Here is a 20,431-nt window from a genome sequence, read left to right on the forward strand (position 1 = left end):
TGAGTAACCCTAACAATCTCATGTTCAATATCCAACTTGGTTATTAGAATGTCAAGATTATCCAGAAGAGAAACTTACCTGGTGGCCTCACGACAAGAAGAGGATTATCTGTAGAATGAAAAAGAAACAGCTGACTTCACTATTATGTCATGGAGCCACATAACTATGGAATTTTTTTGTAACTGAAAGGGTAACCAAGCTGCATTAGATAAAGTGTAAAATTCATTTGGCATATACCAAGACTTTTAAAGCTTTATATCACAGTCTCAGAAGTTACATTTATATCTTTCTACTCTCCAATTTCAGCCCTCAGTTTCTTGATAACTATTTAGATTTGAATTATTTGAGTTTTTTTCTATAGACCTTTATCATGTTAATTCCGATAGTTGCCAAAAGACCATGTTATTTTTAGGAACTGCAGCCATGAACATAGACACATTATTGTAGCAAATTAACCACTGATAAAGGTTTCCTTGTACTCTTTCTTAATTACTAATGAGAAACACACTTCTTAGATGAAACAGGTAAAAACACCAATTTTGAAGTCCTTTGCCAACAGTTCCAGTATAAAGCATATTCTCAAAAAAGACGTTTTCCATATATTTTGATTTAGTAGATTTAAATCACTGCATTGAAAAATATCTTCCAACAGCAAATGTTCTGGGATCAAGTTACATGTAGGGAATGATCTAACCAAATGGAAGCAGGAGCCACATTAGTGTGGAGCTGACACTGCTGGGCTCCTGTAGGTCTTTGTCTTGGGACCATGGGCACCAACTCTCCCACCTGGCTTCCTGTACAGAGAGGCTGCCAACCCAGGAACTGCCACCATGAACCAGTTGTGTGTACTGCCTCAGACCATCACCACCTGACACTGTGTGTACTGCCTCAGACCATCACCACCCAACACTGTGTGTACTGCCTCACACCATGACTGCCCACCACGGGACACTGTGTGTACTGCCTCAGACCATCACCACCTGACACTGTGTGTACTGCCTCAGACCATCACCACCCAACACTGTGTGTACTGCCTCAGACCACGACCGTGGAACACTTCATCGAAGGTTCTGAGAGCTCTGCACACCAGCAAACCAAAGTAGGGACATCTTCTGAGTGACACTGCTTGCAGGATGGATGGCATTTTAATTAAACCCTCCATATTAAGTAGAGATATCTTTGTCTCCTAGGAAAGGAAGCGTCCTAGAGATCTGACTGATTGAAAGAAGCAACTGCCCCTCAGATCACATGACATGTGTCCACTTCGGCTGCTTGCAATAACAATAAAGAAATTACCTCTGCAACTAGATGGATTCAAAGTTATCTTTCCCACATGGCTAAAAACTAGATTTTCTTCCCTTTTCATTGGAATTTGCTCTTTTCACTTTTCAAGCAGTTCCAGTGAAGATTACTTTTATTATCCAAGTTTTAACTTAAAAAAAGGGACATCCAATAAGAACTGACTAAACAGAAGTTTTACTTCCTCAGTTTTCTATTATAGGCCTGATTTCAGATTATTTGTTTTTAAGAAAATGAAAAAAAAAGAACATGAAGTCATCCATACCTGACTCTGTAACAAATGAGACTGAAGAGCTGACAGGTCCATAGCCGTGAGGATTTTTGGCTTGAACTCTAAAATAATACCTGAAATCCAAAGAAAACATATTTTGAAAAAGAACCTTGCTTAATTTTTGTGTAATGAGACAAACAGCCAAACTACTGAGCACTCACTCTGTTCTAGGGTTTGAGTCTTATCTTTTCACAAATGCATACACCATCACTATTTCTTCATGTTATTTCTAAACTTTCTCATTTTCAAATAACTTTTCAGGACAGTATAATGAACAGCATAGACATGTTCCCACTAGGAACGGAGGGGCGTACTAGGCAAACAGGTCACTTGGACTGTGTGTGCTATTTAGAGTATCAAGGATTCGACCGCCCCATGCAGGCCACGCCCTGCAGGCTTGCCGTTGGATGGTATGGTCCGCTTTTGTCTCATCTTGAGTTCCACCAGCAAGAGGGAGAAGCTGGAGCAGGGAGAAATGCTTACCGAGCAGAATTCCAGTTCTAGCCTAAGTCTCATCCCTGGACTTCGTGTATAAAAGCAGGATGTCTGACGGATTGATGATGATGCAACCTGCTGTTGGCAGGGAGAGGCTGAGCCAGTCCAGAGGCTGGCCTCCTCGGGGGAACTAACGTGACAGCAATGTTCTGGGCGCAGGACAAGTGCTACGCTTGGCTCTGGAGCCTTAAAATCACCAAGTCTCCAGCTTCTGTGCCTCAAGGAAAGAGAAGCAAGTCCAGGAAGGGGAAGTGGAAAAGGCCTGCAGAGGCTCTGCTGGGGAGTAATCTTTGTCTTGGAACAGAGAATGTGCTAGAAAAAGCACATGGTCTGAATCAGCCTATTCATCCACAAGGAGGTAAGCCAGTTCAGTTGGGAGTCCAAGACCATCTTACTTTGGACTCTCGTGAGCTACAGGACCAAAAGCAGTGATGACAAAATACTGGAAGCCAACACAGTTGAGACCTATGGTTAATCTTTATGTTGTCCTCCCCCCTGGAATCCTAGGTATCATCTGTGCCCTCTTAGCCCTTAACTGGGGCTTCCCTGGTGGCTCAGATGATAAAGAATCTGCCTGCAGTGCGGGAGACCTGGGTTCAATCCCTGAGTTGGGAAGATCCCCTGGAGAAGAAAATGACAACCTACTCCAGTGTTCTTGCCTGGAGAATCCCATGGACAGAGGAGCCTGGCAGGCTACAGTCCATGGGGTTGCAAAGAGCCAGACATGACTGAGCAACTATTACATACAGTCCCTAACTGCTTCCAGGTAAGGAAAGAGGGTTAAAAAAAAAAATTGGGCAGGGGAGTGTGTCTACCAACTCAGAGAGTTCAGAAGGGGCCTTAGCTTCTGGGCAATAGGAGCTACACTTCAATGTTACAAGACCTTATGTTTAAGTCAGACACACAGATCACATGCACTAACTAAGATGCACTAAAGTTTTAAAAGGAAAACTGTTTACACCCAGAGAGCAAAGGCGCATGTCTGTTGCACCTCTGCCCTGGCGCCGAGCCTGCTGAGCATCTGAGCTGAGGTCCCCAGGGGAGCCTCTGGCCTCACAGTTAGCGCAGAGGTATTTGACTTTGGGTTTGATTGAACAGAGAGCAACGAAAAAGTCCATTTGGTAAAATCAAGTCTTCTCTTAAGCTTTTCAAGAAAGTATATTCACATCTCATTTAGGACAGAATCCTTTTTAAAATTTCATTAAACAAACAAAAAAAATTTTGTTAAAAAAAAAAAAGATATGCACAATTAAGAACACATGAGTTCCCAAATCTCAATTCTCTCAGCACTTTGAGTGTTCTCAATTGTGCATACTTCTAACTCAGCAGGCGTGGAGTTATTTAAGGCAAACTCCACTGGCAGTTCAAACAGGGGTTTGGCCTACATCAACAATAACAGTCAAACTTTACAGATGCCTTTTCCTAAAAAAAAAAAATAGGAAATCGAAACCTAGGGCGTGATACTGATATTCAGAGGCTACCGAGGACATTTATTTCTGCTGCATGTTTCTCAGGCCATCCCTGGAAGCAAGCTGGTACCACTTCCCCAGCTCGGCAGAGGGAAGCACCCTGTGCGGTAGAGGAGACGGCAGAGGGGTGATCCATTGACTGGAAGAGCCTACTCCAGTTTCTTCGTTGTATCCATTCTATTTTACACTGAAACCTAAGTATTCTCCAAATCGACCCTCCTGTCCACGCAGTGACTCCATTCCTCCACAGAGCCCATGTGGCCCAATTCTAAAGATTTATTTCCATTTGAACTCCACCTACTGTGTCAAAGTAAGTTTAAATATGCTGAGCTGAAAAACAATACGGAATTATAAAAAAAGCAAAATTTTTGAAAACCACATTTAATTTTTCTCTACAGACTAAAATATATATTCCATACCCTGAAGTGTCTCTGTGTCACCTAAGTAACAAGAGCATCCCATGCCTTGCCTTCTTATACAAGCTACTGGCACCTTCTTTTGAATAGGTTCCATGGTGACAGATCTTTATACTTTAGGCTTCCCGGGTGGCGCTAGGGGTAAAGAAACTGCCTGCTAATGCAGGAGCCATAAGAGACGTGGGTTTGATTCCTGGGTTGGGAAGATCCTCTGGAGGAGGACGTGGGAAGATCCTCTGGAGGAGGGCATGGCAACCCACTCCAGTAATCTTGCCAGGAGAATCCCATGGACAGAGTTGCCAGGAGGGCTACAGTCCCTGGGATCACAAAGAGTTGGATGCAACTGAAGCGACTTAGCACGCACGCAGGCACGGAGGGGTCTGAAGGAAATCCTCATAGGAGGAAGCCAGCAAGCACTCTCCCTCCAAAGGATGACAGACCGGAAGGTCACGCTTAGGGAGAAGCCCCAGTGGCCGCTGCCGCTCCCAGTCCGTCTCCCAGGGCCCCCAGGGTGGGTGGACACAGGACACAAGCCTCAGGGGACCCTGGGGCCCATCTGCGACTGACTGGTCCAGCCGCCAGCCCCCTCTCTCCTCCGTCCCCCAGATCACATCGGCCTCCTGCTCTTGCTCAAAAGCACCAGCTTCCCAACACCCTTCCTGCCTCAAGCAACCTGACAGCTCGCTTACCTTCTCCAGGTCAAATGCTGCGTATCTTCCTCACCTGAATGCCACTTCCTTACCCCCAAGCTCAGGGAAAAAAAAACCCTATTACACACTCACAGCACAGGGTACTTCTTCCTCAGGATGCTGGTCGGGGAAAGGCCATATCTACGTGTTTATAAACCGTCGGTCTCTGTCAGACTGTGGGCGCCATGAGGGGCCACGGTGTGTTGTAGGCCCCTCCCGGACCCCTCCTCTCTTCCCTCTTTGGAGCCCGGGGTCTGGCCCTGAGCACTCAGGAAGCTCTCACTGAGTGAGCCGTAGACACTCATCCATGCCTATTGGAAGAATGAATACACCATCCCACATAACCATCCCCTGACAGTATTCAAAACTCAGCATCAGTTTGGTACCAAAAGTTGTCACAAGAAAACTGGGCTGCGGGGACAAGAGGCAGCAGGGGTCCGGGATTTACAAGTAGCCAGGAGGCCAAATTTCTCTAAGGTCACTTTCAGCTGCTCCTGAGGCTGTGCTGTAAAAACATTCACTCTGAACACAATTTTTAAAAAAATGGGATGCTGACTTTGTTTTCTTTAGTTTTGTTCTTGGTTTAATGAGTCAACTTTTCATTACTATCAGAGAAGAGCTAAGTAAAGGGCTTTCTCAATTTCCTGATTTTTTAATTTGCTGAATCCTGAAATTTGTAACAGTTTATGAAAGCTCAGTTCAAGTGAGCCCAGGGCATTAACAGGCCCTGAGCAAAGTTCTCCGCTAATTCAGAAGTCTCTCGGTGCCCAAGACTATTGTCCAGTTTCTATCCCTTTCAACAGTTCTGCTTAAGGTCCAACATTTCTGTTTAAGGAGAGCATTTTGTTCCAATCTCCTCTGTGTTCCTCTGACTGTATTAAAAAAAAAAAAAAAATGGGAGAGCTCGGGCCCAAGTCACATCACTCAGAACACTTTGCTGTGGAAATACGGTGGCTGGGCATGACATGGTGTGCTGGAGCCACACTGCAGGCTTCAGAGAGCCGATCATTAAATATCAGCAATTCTGCAGGCCCAGGCTAGCTTGAAACTGGCAAATACCATAAAGCAGCTGTTACTTTCTTTTCCCCAGACAGCCAGTTTACAAGCACACCACGAGACCACTGTGTCCTTGGTATTCTGCCCACGTTCACCCACCAAGGATGGAAGCTTTCCTGACGGTTGTTACCAGCAAGACCAGAGAATGTAAAATAGGAAATGCACACACAGACACATTTTGTACACTTGAGACAAGGTCTGCACATTTCACACTGAGGGCTAAAAACTCACTCCCAGATGACCCTCCGGCTGGCAACCCACTTCTCCATGTAGGAAGCCATGCATCTTATAGCTGATATTAACATGTAAAATACATCTTTCTTGAAGGATCTGAACTTCTACATCATAGAGCTTGAGTACCAGCTATTAAAATGTTTAGCCAGTTCATATAACTCAACAACAACAACAAAACAAACAACCCAGTTGAAAAATGGGCAAAGAACTTAAATAGACATTTATCCACAAAAAAAATACACAAGGCCAACAGGCACACGAAAAGATGCTCAACATCAGTAGCTATTCAGTTCAGTTCAGTTCAGTTCAGTCGCTCAGTCACATCCGACTCTTTGAGACACCATGAATCGCAGCACTAGCTATTAGATGAAATGCAAATCAAAACTACAACGAGGTACCCCCTCATACCAGTCAGAACGGCCATCACCAAAAAGTCTACAAATAACAAGTGCTGGAAAGGGTGTGGAGAAAACGGAACCCTCCCACACCGCTGGTAGAAATAGATAAGCTGGTGCAGCCACTACAGAAAACAACATGGAGGTTTCTCAAAAAAACTAAAAATAGAATTACAGTGAGATCTAGCAATCCCACACCTGGGCAAATAATGTAGCTTTATGTTCATATCACTATTTACAATAGCAAAGACATGGAGACAACCTAAATATCCATCAACAGAGGGACAGATAAAGAAGATATGGTACACATATACAATGGAATACTGGGAATATTACTCAGCCATAAAAAAAAGAATGGAACAATGCCACTTGGAGCAACATGGATGGCACCAAAAATTATCGTACTAAGTGAAGTAAGCCAGAAAGAGATAAACACCACATGGTATCACTTATACACGGAAATTAAAATATGACACAAATGAACCTAGCTACGAAATAAAAACAGACTCTTAGAGAACAGACGTGTGGTTAACAAGGGTGGGGGAGGCATGGAGTGGGAGGCTGGAGTTAGCAGGTGCAAACTATTACATATAGAGTGAATAAACAAGAAATTCCTACTGTAGAGCAAAAGGAATGTATTCAATATCCTGTGATAAAGCACAATGGAAGAGAATATGAAAAAGAATGTGTGTATGTACGTATATGTGTGTGTGTGTGTGAATCACTGAATCACTTTTTGGTACAGCAGAAATTAACAAACATTGTACATCAACTATACTTCAATACAAAATGCTTCTCAATTGCTGCTCCGCTAATGTCATATACAAAGCTTGTGCTGCATAAAGACACCATGTTGGTGACTGCAAATAGATGGATTCCCTTTCAACACACAGAACAATCTTTCCTTTCCCAACTGTAGGCAGTTTCGGTCTCTGGAAAACAGGGAACAAAATATAAACACAATCACCTAACAATCACAAAGCAGATAGTCCTTTCTCCGAAGAAAAGAACATGACACATGGTAAGCATTCACTTACAGTCTACGAGAAACAACTGAGAATTCAAAAGAAACCGTAAGAACACTTTTAGTCAGTCCTTTCCTTTTCAACCTAAGGATATCCGTGACCACGCACACAGGTCTCATTTCCTGTTTATAAATGATGGACGCATCATACCTTGTGTTGGGCTTCAGGTTCTCAATGGGCAGGTGAGTTACTGATGAAGCCTGGGTGGACCACTTGTTCCTGATGAAGTCTTCATAGGATGCACTGTAAACCAAGTAACCTACAGGAGGAAAGGAGGCGGAACCCAGTGAGCGTCAAGGAAGCACATCACCCAAGAGGCGTAACTCAGGGGAGGGTGGAAGGAGCTGTGGGGTGGGGGCAGCTCTGTGGGAGAAGTCTAGGAGGGGAGCAAGCAGTGTGTCGGGTCGGGAGCGGGTAGAACGCTGGTGCCCACTGGCGATACCAGATGCAGGTAACGGGCAGAGACACTTCCTGACAACTAGCCAGTTCCCTGCTTTTCTTCCTTCTGATCTCCCACAGTCCTGGGCTTCCTCATCTCCTCAGAACGAATCACATCTAACCACGAATGCACAGCAAAAGGAAAGAGCAGTGACCTCCACACAAGTGTTTAAGAAGTTCCTGGTAGAGGTATATACAATTGTCCTTCGCCATCTGTGATGGTGAGTGCTATGTCTTGTGACTGAAAGATCCCAAACTTGATAGGTCTCTCCACCTCTTGTTATAGACGCTCCTGTGGTTTGTAGTTGTTGAAGTTCTCTGCCTGCCCTCGACCATGACATCCAGTGACAACAGTCAGGCAGCTCTGCCTTCTCTGCTGTTAATGGAGCTTAGAGGGTGGACTCTGGACCCTGAAACCTGCTCAGCCTGCCTAATTGCCCCGGGAGGCTGAGTGACATTCCTGTCACAGTATCACACATCCTTTACACTGGTCTCTTACGTGGGAAGGAAATATTTGTCAAGTACTTCCTCTGCGCCGAACGTTATGCCAAATACTTTGGATCAGGTTTTACTTTGATGAATTCTCCTGACCTTAGGTTTCTCTGTCTGTCTCCATTCTGACACAGGAGGAAACTGAGTCTTAGAGGTCAAATATCTGGTCCAAGTTCATATTTGTTAATTCAACAAATATGTATTATGTGCTTACTGTATATTCATTCAACCAATATGCATTGTGTGCCTCCTGGAAGTCAGTGCTACTGTATACTACGTGCTAGAGATTAAATGATCATTCGTTTTACTGAAAACCCCAGGAGCAGCAAGGCAGACAGACAAATAGGATTATACTGCTTGTTTATACAGCCTGATGAGGGCTGTGTGTTGGGGCATGGGGGGTGGGGAGAGCTGGGCACAGAGAGCTTTCCCAGGACCACGAAATCAGGCTGATGATAACTAAAGGATGCTGCTGTGGCTGCTAAGTCGCCTCAGTCGTGTCCAACTCTGTGCAACCCCATAGACAGCAGCCCATCAAGGCCCTTCGTCCCTGGGATTCTCCAGGCAAGAACACTGGAGTGGGTTGCCATTTCCTTCTCCAATGCGTGAAAGTGAAAAGTGAAAGTGAAGTCGCTCAGTTGTGTCTGACTCTGTGCGACCCCATGGACTGCAGCCTACCAGGCTCCTCCGTCCATGGGATTTTCCAGGCAAGAGAACTGGAGTGGGGTGTCATTGCCTTCTCCGAACTAAAGGATAGGAAGCAGTTAAGATGCATGGTGGGAGGCAGGGAGAACTCCAGGTGGAGGGAACACCTGGGCAAAGATGCAGGTGAGGGAGAAACCAGGAGGCATGAGGGCCTCAGAGTGGCAGGGTGAGGGGAAGGGCGACATGAAACGAAGCTAAAAAGGCATTGAACAACAACAACAAAAATGCAAGACCCTTTGGTTATGAAGGCTTTTGCTTTTCATTCCAGAAGGAAAGGAAGACATCCAAGGGGCGACACAACAAGACTGTCTTCTGTGTATCTCTCTGGTGCCGAGCGGAGGACCAGACAGGTGTGGTATATGGAGGGGGTGGTCTAGCAGGACAGTTGTGCCAATATCCAGGTGAGTGGTCACACCAGCTCAGGTGCCGGGGTGGTTAATGGAGAGCAGTGGATGCGTGCAGGAGAAATCTGAAAGGTAACGGTGACGGGATTGAGTGATGAACTGAATACGGAGGGGAAATAAAGGAGACTGGAAGATGACTCCAAAGCTTCAGGGTTGCAAGAACGGACGGAGAGTGAGACAGAAAACCCAGATGAGCAGGTGTGTATCTGGATCACGAGTCTGATCCTGGATATGCGGAATCTGAGCAGCTTTGGAGACATGACGGATGATAATGTCAAGTGGACATGACTTTTCAGTTTGAGGCTCAGAGGCGAGCAGGCTGGGTCCTGACCTACAAACCAATGATTCACTGTCAAGAGGCACTGAAACCACGTGCGTCGGGACTTCTGTGGTGGCCCAGCGGTCAGGACCCTGTCTGCCATTGCAGAGGACACAGATTCAATGCCTGGTCCGGGAAGACCCCACATTCGGAGGGGCAACGAGGCCCAGGCACCACAACTACCAAGCCTGTACTCTAGAGCCCTTGGGCCGCAGCTGCTGAAGCCTGTGTGCCCCACATCCTCTGCTCGGCAGCCAGCCGCTGCGATGGGAAGCCCACACACAGCAACCAGACAGCAGGCCCCCGCTCACCACAGCTAGAGAAAGCCTGAGTGCAGCAATGAAGACCCAGGGCAGCCAAAAATAAACAAATAAAAAATTCTAAGTGTTTGTAAATATATATACATTTAAAAAAGACATGTGTGTGGGTAAAATCCTTCAGCTGAAGCTGAAGCTTTTCTTCTTACTCTATGTTTTCTCTCTCCAGGGTCTTCATTGCTGCACTCAGGCTTTCTCAAGCTGTGATGAGCAGGAGGCTACTGGCTAGCTGGACTGGACTGAAGGACTGATGCTGAAGCTGAAACTCCAATACTTTTGGCCACATGATGGGAAGAACTGACTCATTTGAAAAGACCCTGATGCTGGGAAAGATTGAAGGCGGGAGGAGAAGGGGACGACAGAGGATGAGATGGTTGGATGGCATCACCCAAACGATGGACGTGAGTTTGAGTAAGCTCCAGGAGTTGGTGATGGACAGGGAGGCTGGCATGCTGCAGTCCGTGGGGTCACAAAGAGTCGGACATGACTGAGCGACTGAACTGAAGAAGAAAAGGGACTTAGGACCATGCCTTAAGCAATTCCAATCTTTAATGTCGGGTCAAAGAGGATGAGCCTGGGAGGAAAACTTGGGCTGAGAGAATCAGATCACAGGTCAAGGAGGAGAAGATGAAGAAAATCAAAGGCATCGAAGAGGCAAATGGCTTTATTCAACAACCTGTTCTCACCGATCACCTCCCCAAGGGCTATTCTGGTGATGGGAAGAATGGATTAGAGTCACATAGCCCCTCCCCAGCATGCGGGGAGCAGAAATAGGGGCTCTGGGCTCTGAAACCTTTTCAGAGAAATTCCTTCTTCTCTTTTTTCAACAATTATTTCACAGGACCTGGGAAGTGTTGCTGCTCTCTCCATAGGATACTCTCTGAAGTACCTCTTAGGGTACCTCTGAAGATGGTGACGTCAAGCCACATGAGCTGATAGTGACGCCGTACCCAACAATGGTCCAGCCAGGGGCAGATGTGCCCAAGGAGCCCTGGCTTTGATGGGTCAGCCCGGCTCATCCTCTTTGACCTCATATCCATTAGAACGCTGTGCTTCATCCCATATACTACTCAGGTTTCCCTGCTCATCCTTGTGTCTATATTTTTATAACGTGCTTGCTGAGCACATGTATCTCCTGCATTCTCTGTTCTTATCAAAACCAGTCCTGAAAAGATTCAGAGACCACCACAAAGGTGATTTCCCACGGAGTCACTGCTGATGAAGAGACAGCTTCATTCATTAGGACTGATCAGGGTAGGCAACGGGTCGTGGACCTATTTACCTTACAGGAGTTTCGTGTTGTTTGGCCAACCTCTGGTTACATGCTGACTCAACTGTGTGTGAAAGAAAAGAACTGCTGGTGGAAATCACCAAAGCGCTCTACATCTCATACAGTTACCAGGACCCAAATGCCCTGCAGTGGCCCCAGAAGTGTGATCTTCCCTTTGGGTCTAGGAGGCATCTGGGTATCCACTTCGTCTCATTGGTCTACAGCTAAAAGAGCTGGTACCTGATTCATTAACTGATGAAGCGCTCCCATGCTTTTCTCTTTTAACTTCTAGGGTCTAACATGCTTCTTCTGCATATCACAGGGCTGTCGTGCACTGAGCTACTCCACAATAAGCAGCTTGGCAGGAGTTGGCATAACTTTCTATTGGGACCTGAAACCCAGTAACACCTCAGCCTTATTATTTATGCTCATGGCATGAGTACTCGTGATTAGGGCCCTGAGGCTTGGTTTGGGATTCGATGATGGGGGTATGTGGGGATGAGATGATCCCAGTCTCTGGGGAGCTGGCGATGCAAGGTTAACAAGAGCGTGTGTTTCAGAAGCAAGCCCTCTATGGGATGATACAGGAACTGCGTCTGAGTTAAGTCCCGCGACATTTACAGTTCTCCGAAGGCTCCTCGCGTTCCAGCCCAGGGGGCATATCTAAGGCTGCCGGTCCTTTCATCCTGTATCCATTCTTCTGTTTCTCAGAAGCCCGGTGGCTCAGGGCACAGGGATATATTTATGTTAAGTAACATCTGTTATGCAAGAGATCAAAAGCTAAGTAGCTTAAGATAAGGTTTTCCATGATTTCTTTTTTCCCTGTATGCTTGCTTGCTTGCTTTTCAAAATTGCCATTCATAAAATCATATTCAGTTCATAAAAGGATTTTCTGGTTGTTTTGACTACAAGCTTTCTTCCTTCCATTGATTTATTTGCTTTCTATTAGGAACACGCTGCACCACAGAAGCTGGCCCCAGCGGCCCAAGCAACTTGTAGATTTTACACCAAGACTCAGACCCCTTGATCTGCACTCTGGCTCTCCATGGCCTTACCGTCTTGCCTGGCACAATACCCAGGCATTCTTCCTGTGTCCTTTACCCTGACTTTCGGGCTGCTGTGCAAACTTCATTTAAAAAAAAAATAGCTCTCTGGCTGTGCTTGGGTATTTTTTTCTCATTTTAAGAGATCATACTGGGGACTTAAAGCAAAAGCATTAGAAATTTCAAATTCAATGAAGGACACTAGCATGGTAGTCACATACTATGTCAAACTCTGACGTATCCCACCATCCCCAGTCCTGAGACACACACACACACATTCCTTCTTCTTATATAACTCACTGACCCAACAGGAATCATTTGCAAAAGATGGGTGTCTATCCAAAGAAAACATTAACTCTTTTCTGTAAAAACTCAGCTCAACAAATTTATCCTCAAGTATGTCTTTGGCAGAGTCAAATGAACTCATGAACTTCTCACAGACCAAGATCTTAGAAGCTCAAGATCCCTGGGCATTTTCTCCTTCACATCCAGTTCCCACCTAAGGAATTCAGGAGGGCCAAGACTGATTTGGAAGCACCAAGCTGACCCGGAAAGAGCCTGAGTCATGACCCCAGGGTTGATCGTAACCCCGGGCAGCGCACAGTAGGAGCGCTCTCGTTACCCATGCTGCAGGAACTCATCTGACAAGTGGCTCCGCAGACTCCCTGGCTACTTGCAGGATTACAGGGTAAGAGACCTAATGATATTTTGTATAGGAGGAGACCAAGGTCCAGGGAGAATGAAGTAGTAGCTCCAAGTCATACAAAACCCATCTGGGACTAAGATTCAGGACTTCTGACTTCCATCCAGTGCTCCTCATACTGCCCTACAAGGCTCCCCTTACTGCCTCTATTTCATCCTTTTAAAAGAGAATATCTGCATTCGTCCATCCAGTTCATCCATGCATCTCTCCATCTAGCTATCTGACTGATCCACCCATCCCGGCACACACCCATCACTCATTTCTCCAATCCATTCATTTATTTATTCATCCATCCATCCACCCTTGCATCCAGCCATCATCCATTTCTCCAATCCACCCATCCATCCATCCATCCATCCATCCTTTCGTCCACCCATCATTCATTTCTCCAATTCATTTATTTATCCATCAATCATCCATCCATCCATTTTTCATCCATCTACCCATCCATCCATCCATCCTTGCATCCATCCATCATCCATTTATTCAATCCATTCATTTATCCATCCATCCACTTTTCATCCACCTACCCAGCCATCTATCAATCCATCCTTGCATCCATTCATCATTCATCCAATCCATTAATTTATCCATCCATCCATTTTTCATCCATCTACCCATCCATCCATCTTCCATCCATCCACTCATCCATCATCCATTCATCCCTTATTGTCTGTATTTCCCACCTGCAGATCGACAGGAACTCTGAGCACCTGCCTTGGACTCACCTGTTATCATATCTCCTGGGGCGGCTTTGTCCCAGTCCACAATGACAAATGAGTGGCAGCCTTCCACTGCCACCACAGTGATGTTGCGAGGGACATGCTGAGGAGGCGTGTCACTTTTCTTCAGGTCATTTGGAATGATTTCATCCAGGCTGTCCACTTGGAAGTGATCCAGAGCATCAGTCAGAGAGCATGGGGCGGACGGGTCTTTATTTAGGTACGTCACGTAAGGAGCTGGAAGAGAACAAAGATAACCAGCTGGGTTGCTGAAGGCTTTCTCTGAGGGCAGAAACATGACGCCTGCTCCATGGAGTAGACCCAACATTCAGTCTCTTTCTGCTAAACATCCAGGGTCGTCAGCCCTGAGGCCAAACACAAGTGCTCATTCCTAGCTCTCCTGAAAGGATCCACGTATTTATTATATCTTTCAATCTGGTAGTTTCAAAAGATCCCATTGCCCCATCAACATCAATGACCTCACAGTGATTTTGAAACCTCTCCAAACTACAATTTAATGTCTAATAGAAGTCTGCGGCATTCTGCCATTCCTGTGCCCTCAAACTTGGAAAGGTACAATTGAATCCAATTTGGAGTTCTCTCAACACATTTCATTCTCTAGACTATCTTGGGACCAGGAAAAAAAAAAAAAAAAAAAACATACACCAGCCAAGATGTACAACCTTAGCCTCAGTCCTGGCTGGCCTCCCCTGGGACATCAGGGGACTCACATGACCCCCTGGAATGTCTGCACAGGCCAGGCCTGAACAGCCTCCTACAACATTACTGCTCAGGATGATAACAGTTACTCGAATTTACGGATAGCTTCAAGCTTTTCCCACACACATGGTCTCAGCAGATACAAGGGTCCCAGGATTAAGGCAGGATAAGAACTGATAACCCACGCTCCAGCTGAGCCTACCGGTGCTGAGAAGGAACCCCCAAGACTTCTTATTATATATGCACTAGAACTTAAAAAACCCAAGGTTTGGATTTGGGGCTTTATACATTCAAGATCCCCAAGAGCTCCCACGTAACAGTGCCTAGAACTTTCTAAACATCCCATTGCATCTCTTCGTACAGCCTCTCATTCCCAGTGGCTGTTAGAACTGAAAGCTATTTTTACGGTCCTCTGTTTTCCAATAATCCATACAAAATTAGGCGTTTCGAGCTTGTGCATGGATTTGATCAGGAAGTTTGGGGGAGCTGTCTACTGTGCTTTATAAAATTATAGGCATATGAAAACAGCCAGACAATAGTAAGCCTTTCAGTCTTTGAAGAGGTCTTCGGAACAGCTAATAATAGCACTGAAAGCATTTCAATTTCTGTCATGGAACCACAGAGAAAAAAGTCAGAACATTCGGTGAATTCAGCCAGGCTGAGGCATGCCATGGGCCAGCATTACCACTGGCCTCAGGAATCCTCCTTCCAATTAAGATTCTTGTTCTTCAAGTACAAGTAGTTCAGACACTCAATACTACATCTTGGCTGGCAAGAGTTGTTCTTCACTGATGGCAGAACATTTGTTTTGGAAACAGAAAAGTGTGATAATAGTTTAAGCTATTGCCTGTCTCCACTCAGTAATAAATTATTTTTTTCCACTTAGTGATATGTTAATCTGCCTTGTTAGCAAAGTTCATTAAGGGCATGGGAAAAGAAGGCTCCCAAAGGGAATGAAATACAGTTTAGTGACATAGAATTTCTTCCTGAAACTGTTTTAATAACTGAGAAAGAGGAATATGGTCAATTTCTAGATCGCAAGTCTTGAGGCTAATGAAAACTATAGGAAATAACCTCAAGAAAACAGTTTTAGCTCTTTGAGACTGTAAGATATACTAGTAGCTCAATTCATCAATCTGCTCATCTTTTAGGAAGAAGTTAACAAACAATACGCAGGGGCTTCCCTGGCAGTCCAGTGGCTAAGACGCCATGCTCCCAAAGCAGGGGACCTGAGTTTGATACCTGGTCGGGGAACTAGATCCCACATGCCACCACTAAGACCCAAAGCAGCTTAAATAAATAAGTAAAACAACAAAACAAACAAACAAAACCAATGTGCAGGCAAGGCCTAGTAAAAGTCTCATCTCAGAAAAGTTGGCTATAACAAAAATACTAATACTTCCTGGACTTGAGGATTATTAAGTGTCTCTTACTCTTCATCTACACAAGGCAGCCTCTCTAAACTCTGCTCCATCAGATACCAAATGTTCTCCTGCAAGCCTGCTCCCCTGACTTCTGCAGAGAGCAAGTTCATGTTTAGAAAGCATCTAAACAGGACTGACGCACTGACACGCCCAAGTGGAAACCTCACCCTGGGAAAAACCTCTGCTCCAAACGAGCGGCCACGGCCAAGCCGAGAGATGCGTTCTGCTTTTCTTCAAAGGATGAGAGCTACAAACTCATGCTTCTCTGATTAAGGAACTTCTGCTTACCGACAAAACGTTTCTTCCCAGCCAGATCAAATTCTTCTTCGGGGTAGGAACTGATGGAGCCTTCAGGCGGGATGACGGCGGGCGTGGTGGTGGTGGTGGTAGTGGTGGTGGTGGTGGTGGTGGAGGGCTGGGTGGTGGGCGGCGGCCCCGAGGTCTCAACTTCGTAATCTGAAATGATACAATGGTTCTGTAACTGGGCACGTCCAGAAAAGGGTACCATGTGCCATCGAAAGATACCTTAAGACTGAACGCGACACTAAAGTGTATATGCACATAAACAGATTCTAGAATTGGAGGAAATGGCACCCCACTCCAGCACTCTTGCCTGGAGAATTCCGTAAACAGAGGAGGCTGGTGGGCTGCTGTCCATGGGGTTGCACAGAGTCGGACACGACTTAGCATGCATGCATGCATGCATTGGAGAAGGAAATGGCAACCCACTCCAGTGTTCTTGCCTGGAGAATCCCAGGGACGGGGGAGCCTGGTGGGCTGCCGTCTATGGGGTCACACAGAGTCGGACACGATTGAAGCGACTTAGTAGCAGCAGCAGACTCTAGAATAAACGCTATGCCTGAACAGAATTTGTTGCTAACAAAACAATACTGCCCTCCACCCCGTCATTTTTCAGTCCTTAGGGAAAAGCAGCTGCAGGTAGAAGAAAGGAAGGAAAAAAGTAAAAAAAGAAACATACATGACAAGAAAAATGAGATTTTTGGAATCAAAGCTGGACAGAACCTTAGAACTTACCCAGGTTAGCATGCTCCTATTACTGGTCCATGACCATTCTCTGCCTAAACAGTTTTCCCTTTTAAAGCCATAAGATTCACACAAGAAAAGAAATCTGATTTTTAAAAAAATTTGTCACCTGCGTACGGATTATTTTCTGAGGGGGAGGTGGGACTAATCCTATTGAGAGAACTAATCCATTAACAAAAAAGAAAAGAAAATTCTGCTCCCTTTTCAACAGCTCCAAATCATAGGGTTTTATTTCCAAAGGTGCTAAGAAAACTTCCTTTACTTTCTCACATCTGCTGTTTTTCTTTCAAGTCTGATTTTTTTTTTTTTTTAACTGGGGGATTAAACCACTACATTGAAGATCGTGACTGCATCAGAGGTGACGTTATTCCCACATTTGTGACTGAAGAACCTTGAATCTACAGCCAGCAGCCGGCAGACTGAGCACATTAGTGAGGCTGACACCCCAAGTGTCAAAGGCTGCGCAGGGGACAAGCTTTCTACGCGAATTTCCTTCAATTTTGGAGGCAATTTACAAAACACAAGAACAACCACAGGGAGGTAAGTATAATCACAGCAGTGATTACTGTGAATGGAGTGACCAGACGCCGTGCAAAGCAAGCCTCTTCTTCATCTTAGAAACTTCACCTTCACTTGAAAAATTCTGATTTTTAAAAAAAAATCAGCACATCTACTGCATTGCTTTTTTAATGTAATTAGAAAAGGACAGGAAAGAATGAGAGTGAGAAGAGCCAAGAAGGGAAGCTGGAACTGGGTTCAACTAAGTCGTTTTCACTAACGTGGATGGGTGGTGGAGGGGGGCTCAGACTGAACTCCAGAATTTCCAAAAGGAGGAGAAGGTTTGGGAAGGAGGGAAGGGGGCCCAGGGGTCTTGTCTGGAGGTTGCATCTGTGTGTCAAGCACATGAATTTCCTCTGGATCAAATTCGTATGGGGCGAGGGGAGGTAACTTGGAAGAGAAGTACCACCACCCTTCTGGAAGCGGTGCCCTCCAGCCGCAAGTTCCGAGGGAAACAGAAATTGAGACCATCCTCTTAGCCCACCGCGCCTTCCCAGGGCTTCCCAGGTGGCTCAGTACTGCCGAGTCCGCCTGCCAAGCCGGAAGTCACAGGAGACCCGGGTTCAGTCCCTGGGTGGAGACGATCCCCGGGAGAAGGGAACGGCAACCCACTCCGGTATGCTTGTCTAGAGGATCCCATGGACAGAGGAGCCCGGTGGGCTAACAGTCCACGGGGTCGCAAAGAGCCAGACACGGCTGCACGCACGTAGTAAGGCACATCAGCCTCTCTCATCAGAAAGGCACCCCCGGCCATGTGCTTGGAATCACTCCTACCTTCATCATAGATGACGTACGCCTCTTCTGTGGGCTCTGCCGTGTCCGTCTCCAGCCCCGAGTACTCATCTAGGAAGGAGAAGGCAAGGGCAGTCAGCAAATGCCCCGGGCTCTCGTCTCAGCCCGGCGCCAGGGGCACGGCGATCCAGCCCCGTGCTGCTGGCTTCCAGGGGGATGAGCCTCCCCTGCCAGGGCCGCCTCAGCTTCCTCAGGGAAGAGCCTCAGAACGCGGAGGTGGGACGGGATTCTCTCCTTTGAGCTCAGGAGGGTACACTGGAAAAGACACCTCCCGGCGCTCCCGAGCCTCCAGCAGAGGGCGCTCCTCCGGACTCGGGGTGGGGGCTCGAAGAGGGAGGGAGGGAGGGAGCGGGGGCCGGGGGGCAGGCCTGAGAACAGACATGCTCCAGGGCAGGGAACTCCACTGTTCATGGCCTTTGGTGGCTCAGACTGCAGAGACTCTGCCGGCACGGTGGGAGACCCAGGTTCGTCCCAGGGTGGGGAAGATCCCCTGCAGAATGGAATGGCTACCCACTCCAGTATTCTCGCCTGGAGAAGTCCATGGATAGAGGAGCCTGAAGAGCTGCAAGTCCATGGGCTCGCAAAGAGCAGGACACAACTGAGCGACTCACTTTGATTTTCCACTCATTCTCTCCATCCCCTGGTCTTGCCGCTCACATGATCCAGGTGCCCTCCTGCCTCTCCTCTGTTCTATTCTGGCTTCGCTGCTCCCTCTAAGCTTCCATCCCCTCTCAGTGACTCAGGAGCTAAATCTGTAATGATTAGAACTTCTTAACTTGCCTATGAAGTTTGGAAACAATATTCCAATGTTTATAAACATCTCTTTACAAACAAGTTGGGTTTTATTTATAAAGCCACTAGATCTGCTGTGACTACAGAATTATCCTATACATGCAATCTGTAGACTTTTTTGCAATCTGTAGTCTTTTATTTGCAATTTTTTTTAATCCACTAGGAAGCCCTAATTATAAGAACCATTGTTCAAATGATTATTATTAATGGTTTCCCAGGTGACTCAGCAGTAAAGAATCCACCTGCAGTTCAGGGGATGCAGGAGACCTGGTTTGATCCCTGAGTCAGGAAGATCCCCTGAAGAAAGAAATAGCATCTCATTCCAGTATTCTTGTCTGAGAAATACCATAGAGAGAGGAGCCTTGAGGGTTACAGTCCATGAAGAGAAGTGAAAGTCGCTCAGTCGTGTCCGACTCTTTGCAACCCCATGGACTATACAGTGTATGGAATTTTCCAGGCCAGAATATTGGAATGGGTAGCCTTTCCCTTCTCCAGGGGATCTTCCCGACCCAGGGATCGAACCCAGGTCTCCCGCATTGCGAGCAGATTACCAGCTGAACCATCAGGGAAGCCCAGGAATACTGGAGTGGTTAGCCTATCCTTTCTCCAGCAGATCTTCCCGACCCAGGAATCGAACCTGGATCTCCTGCACTGCAGGTGGATTCTTTACCAGCAGAGCTACTAGGGAAGATCTTAGAGTCCATAGGGGTCGCGAAAGAGTCAGACACGACTTAGTGACTAAAATAAACAAAACTGATTAAGAGCATGGATGAAGACTTGGTTCAAACAAGTGAGTGACTGAAGCAAAAAGACAGTTTTTTGCCTCCACGAGCTGGGTACTGCTTTAAGCAGAAGCTGTTTTGGGAAGATGGGAGGAAATCCATACATGACTTCTCTGCTTGGGGGAGACAGATGCAGCTAAAAAAGGAGATCCTTTCTCTGCAGTTGGTGAAATATTAAGGCAAAAGATTTCCTAATTAAAAAAAAAAAAGAGGTTCAGAAGAATTCCTTCACTTCCTTTGACCTGAAGCCACAGCAAATTATACAGAACTCTCAATCTAAGGCACACTTAAGAGGCAGAGAGGGTGAGTGAGGAGACAGGAAGCAGGACGTAGGATGTATATCACATGCCTTTTGGGCATCAGGCACTGTCAGTTATATATTATTTGAGTTAATCCTCACGTAAATCTCCAGATACGTGGGGTTGATTATACCCACTTCTCAGCCAAGGACTGTAAGGATTTATAACATGCCTGGAGTCACACAGCTGGTAAAAGACAAAGAGCTAAAACAGAACTGAACTGCAAGGCCTCGGTTCCAAAGATTTTATACTTTATAC

General features: G+C 46.2%; 1 protein-coding gene across 2 annotated transcripts in view; it reads right to left on the bottom strand.

Annotated features, from left to right (window-relative positions):
• Positions 1 to 20,431, bottom strand: part of FNDC1 (fibronectin type III domain containing 1) — a 111,452-nt gene that overhangs the window by 7,799 nt on the left and 83,222 nt on the right. For both annotated transcript variants that reach the window (XM_065931031.1, XM_065931030.1), the window contains exons 15-20: positions 18,283 to 18,351; positions 16,195 to 16,362; positions 13,769 to 13,999; positions 7,500 to 7,608; positions 1,565 to 1,644; positions 79 to 108 (exon numbers count right to left, since the gene is read on the bottom strand). In XM_065931031.1, the coding sequence (XP_065787103.1) occupies positions 79 to 108; positions 1,565 to 1,644; positions 7,500 to 7,608; positions 13,769 to 13,999; positions 16,195 to 16,362; positions 18,283 to 18,351 (687 nt within the window). The remainder of the gene's footprint in view (positions 1 to 78; positions 109 to 1,564; positions 1,645 to 7,499; positions 7,609 to 13,768; positions 14,000 to 16,194; positions 16,363 to 18,282; positions 18,352 to 20,431) is intronic.

This window comes from Muntiacus reevesi, chromosome 3 (assembly GCF_963930625.1).
Source record: "Muntiacus reevesi chromosome 3, mMunRee1.1, whole genome shotgun sequence".
In the NCBI taxonomy this organism is placed as follows: domain Eukaryota; kingdom Metazoa; phylum Chordata; class Mammalia; order Artiodactyla; family Cervidae; genus Muntiacus; species Muntiacus reevesi.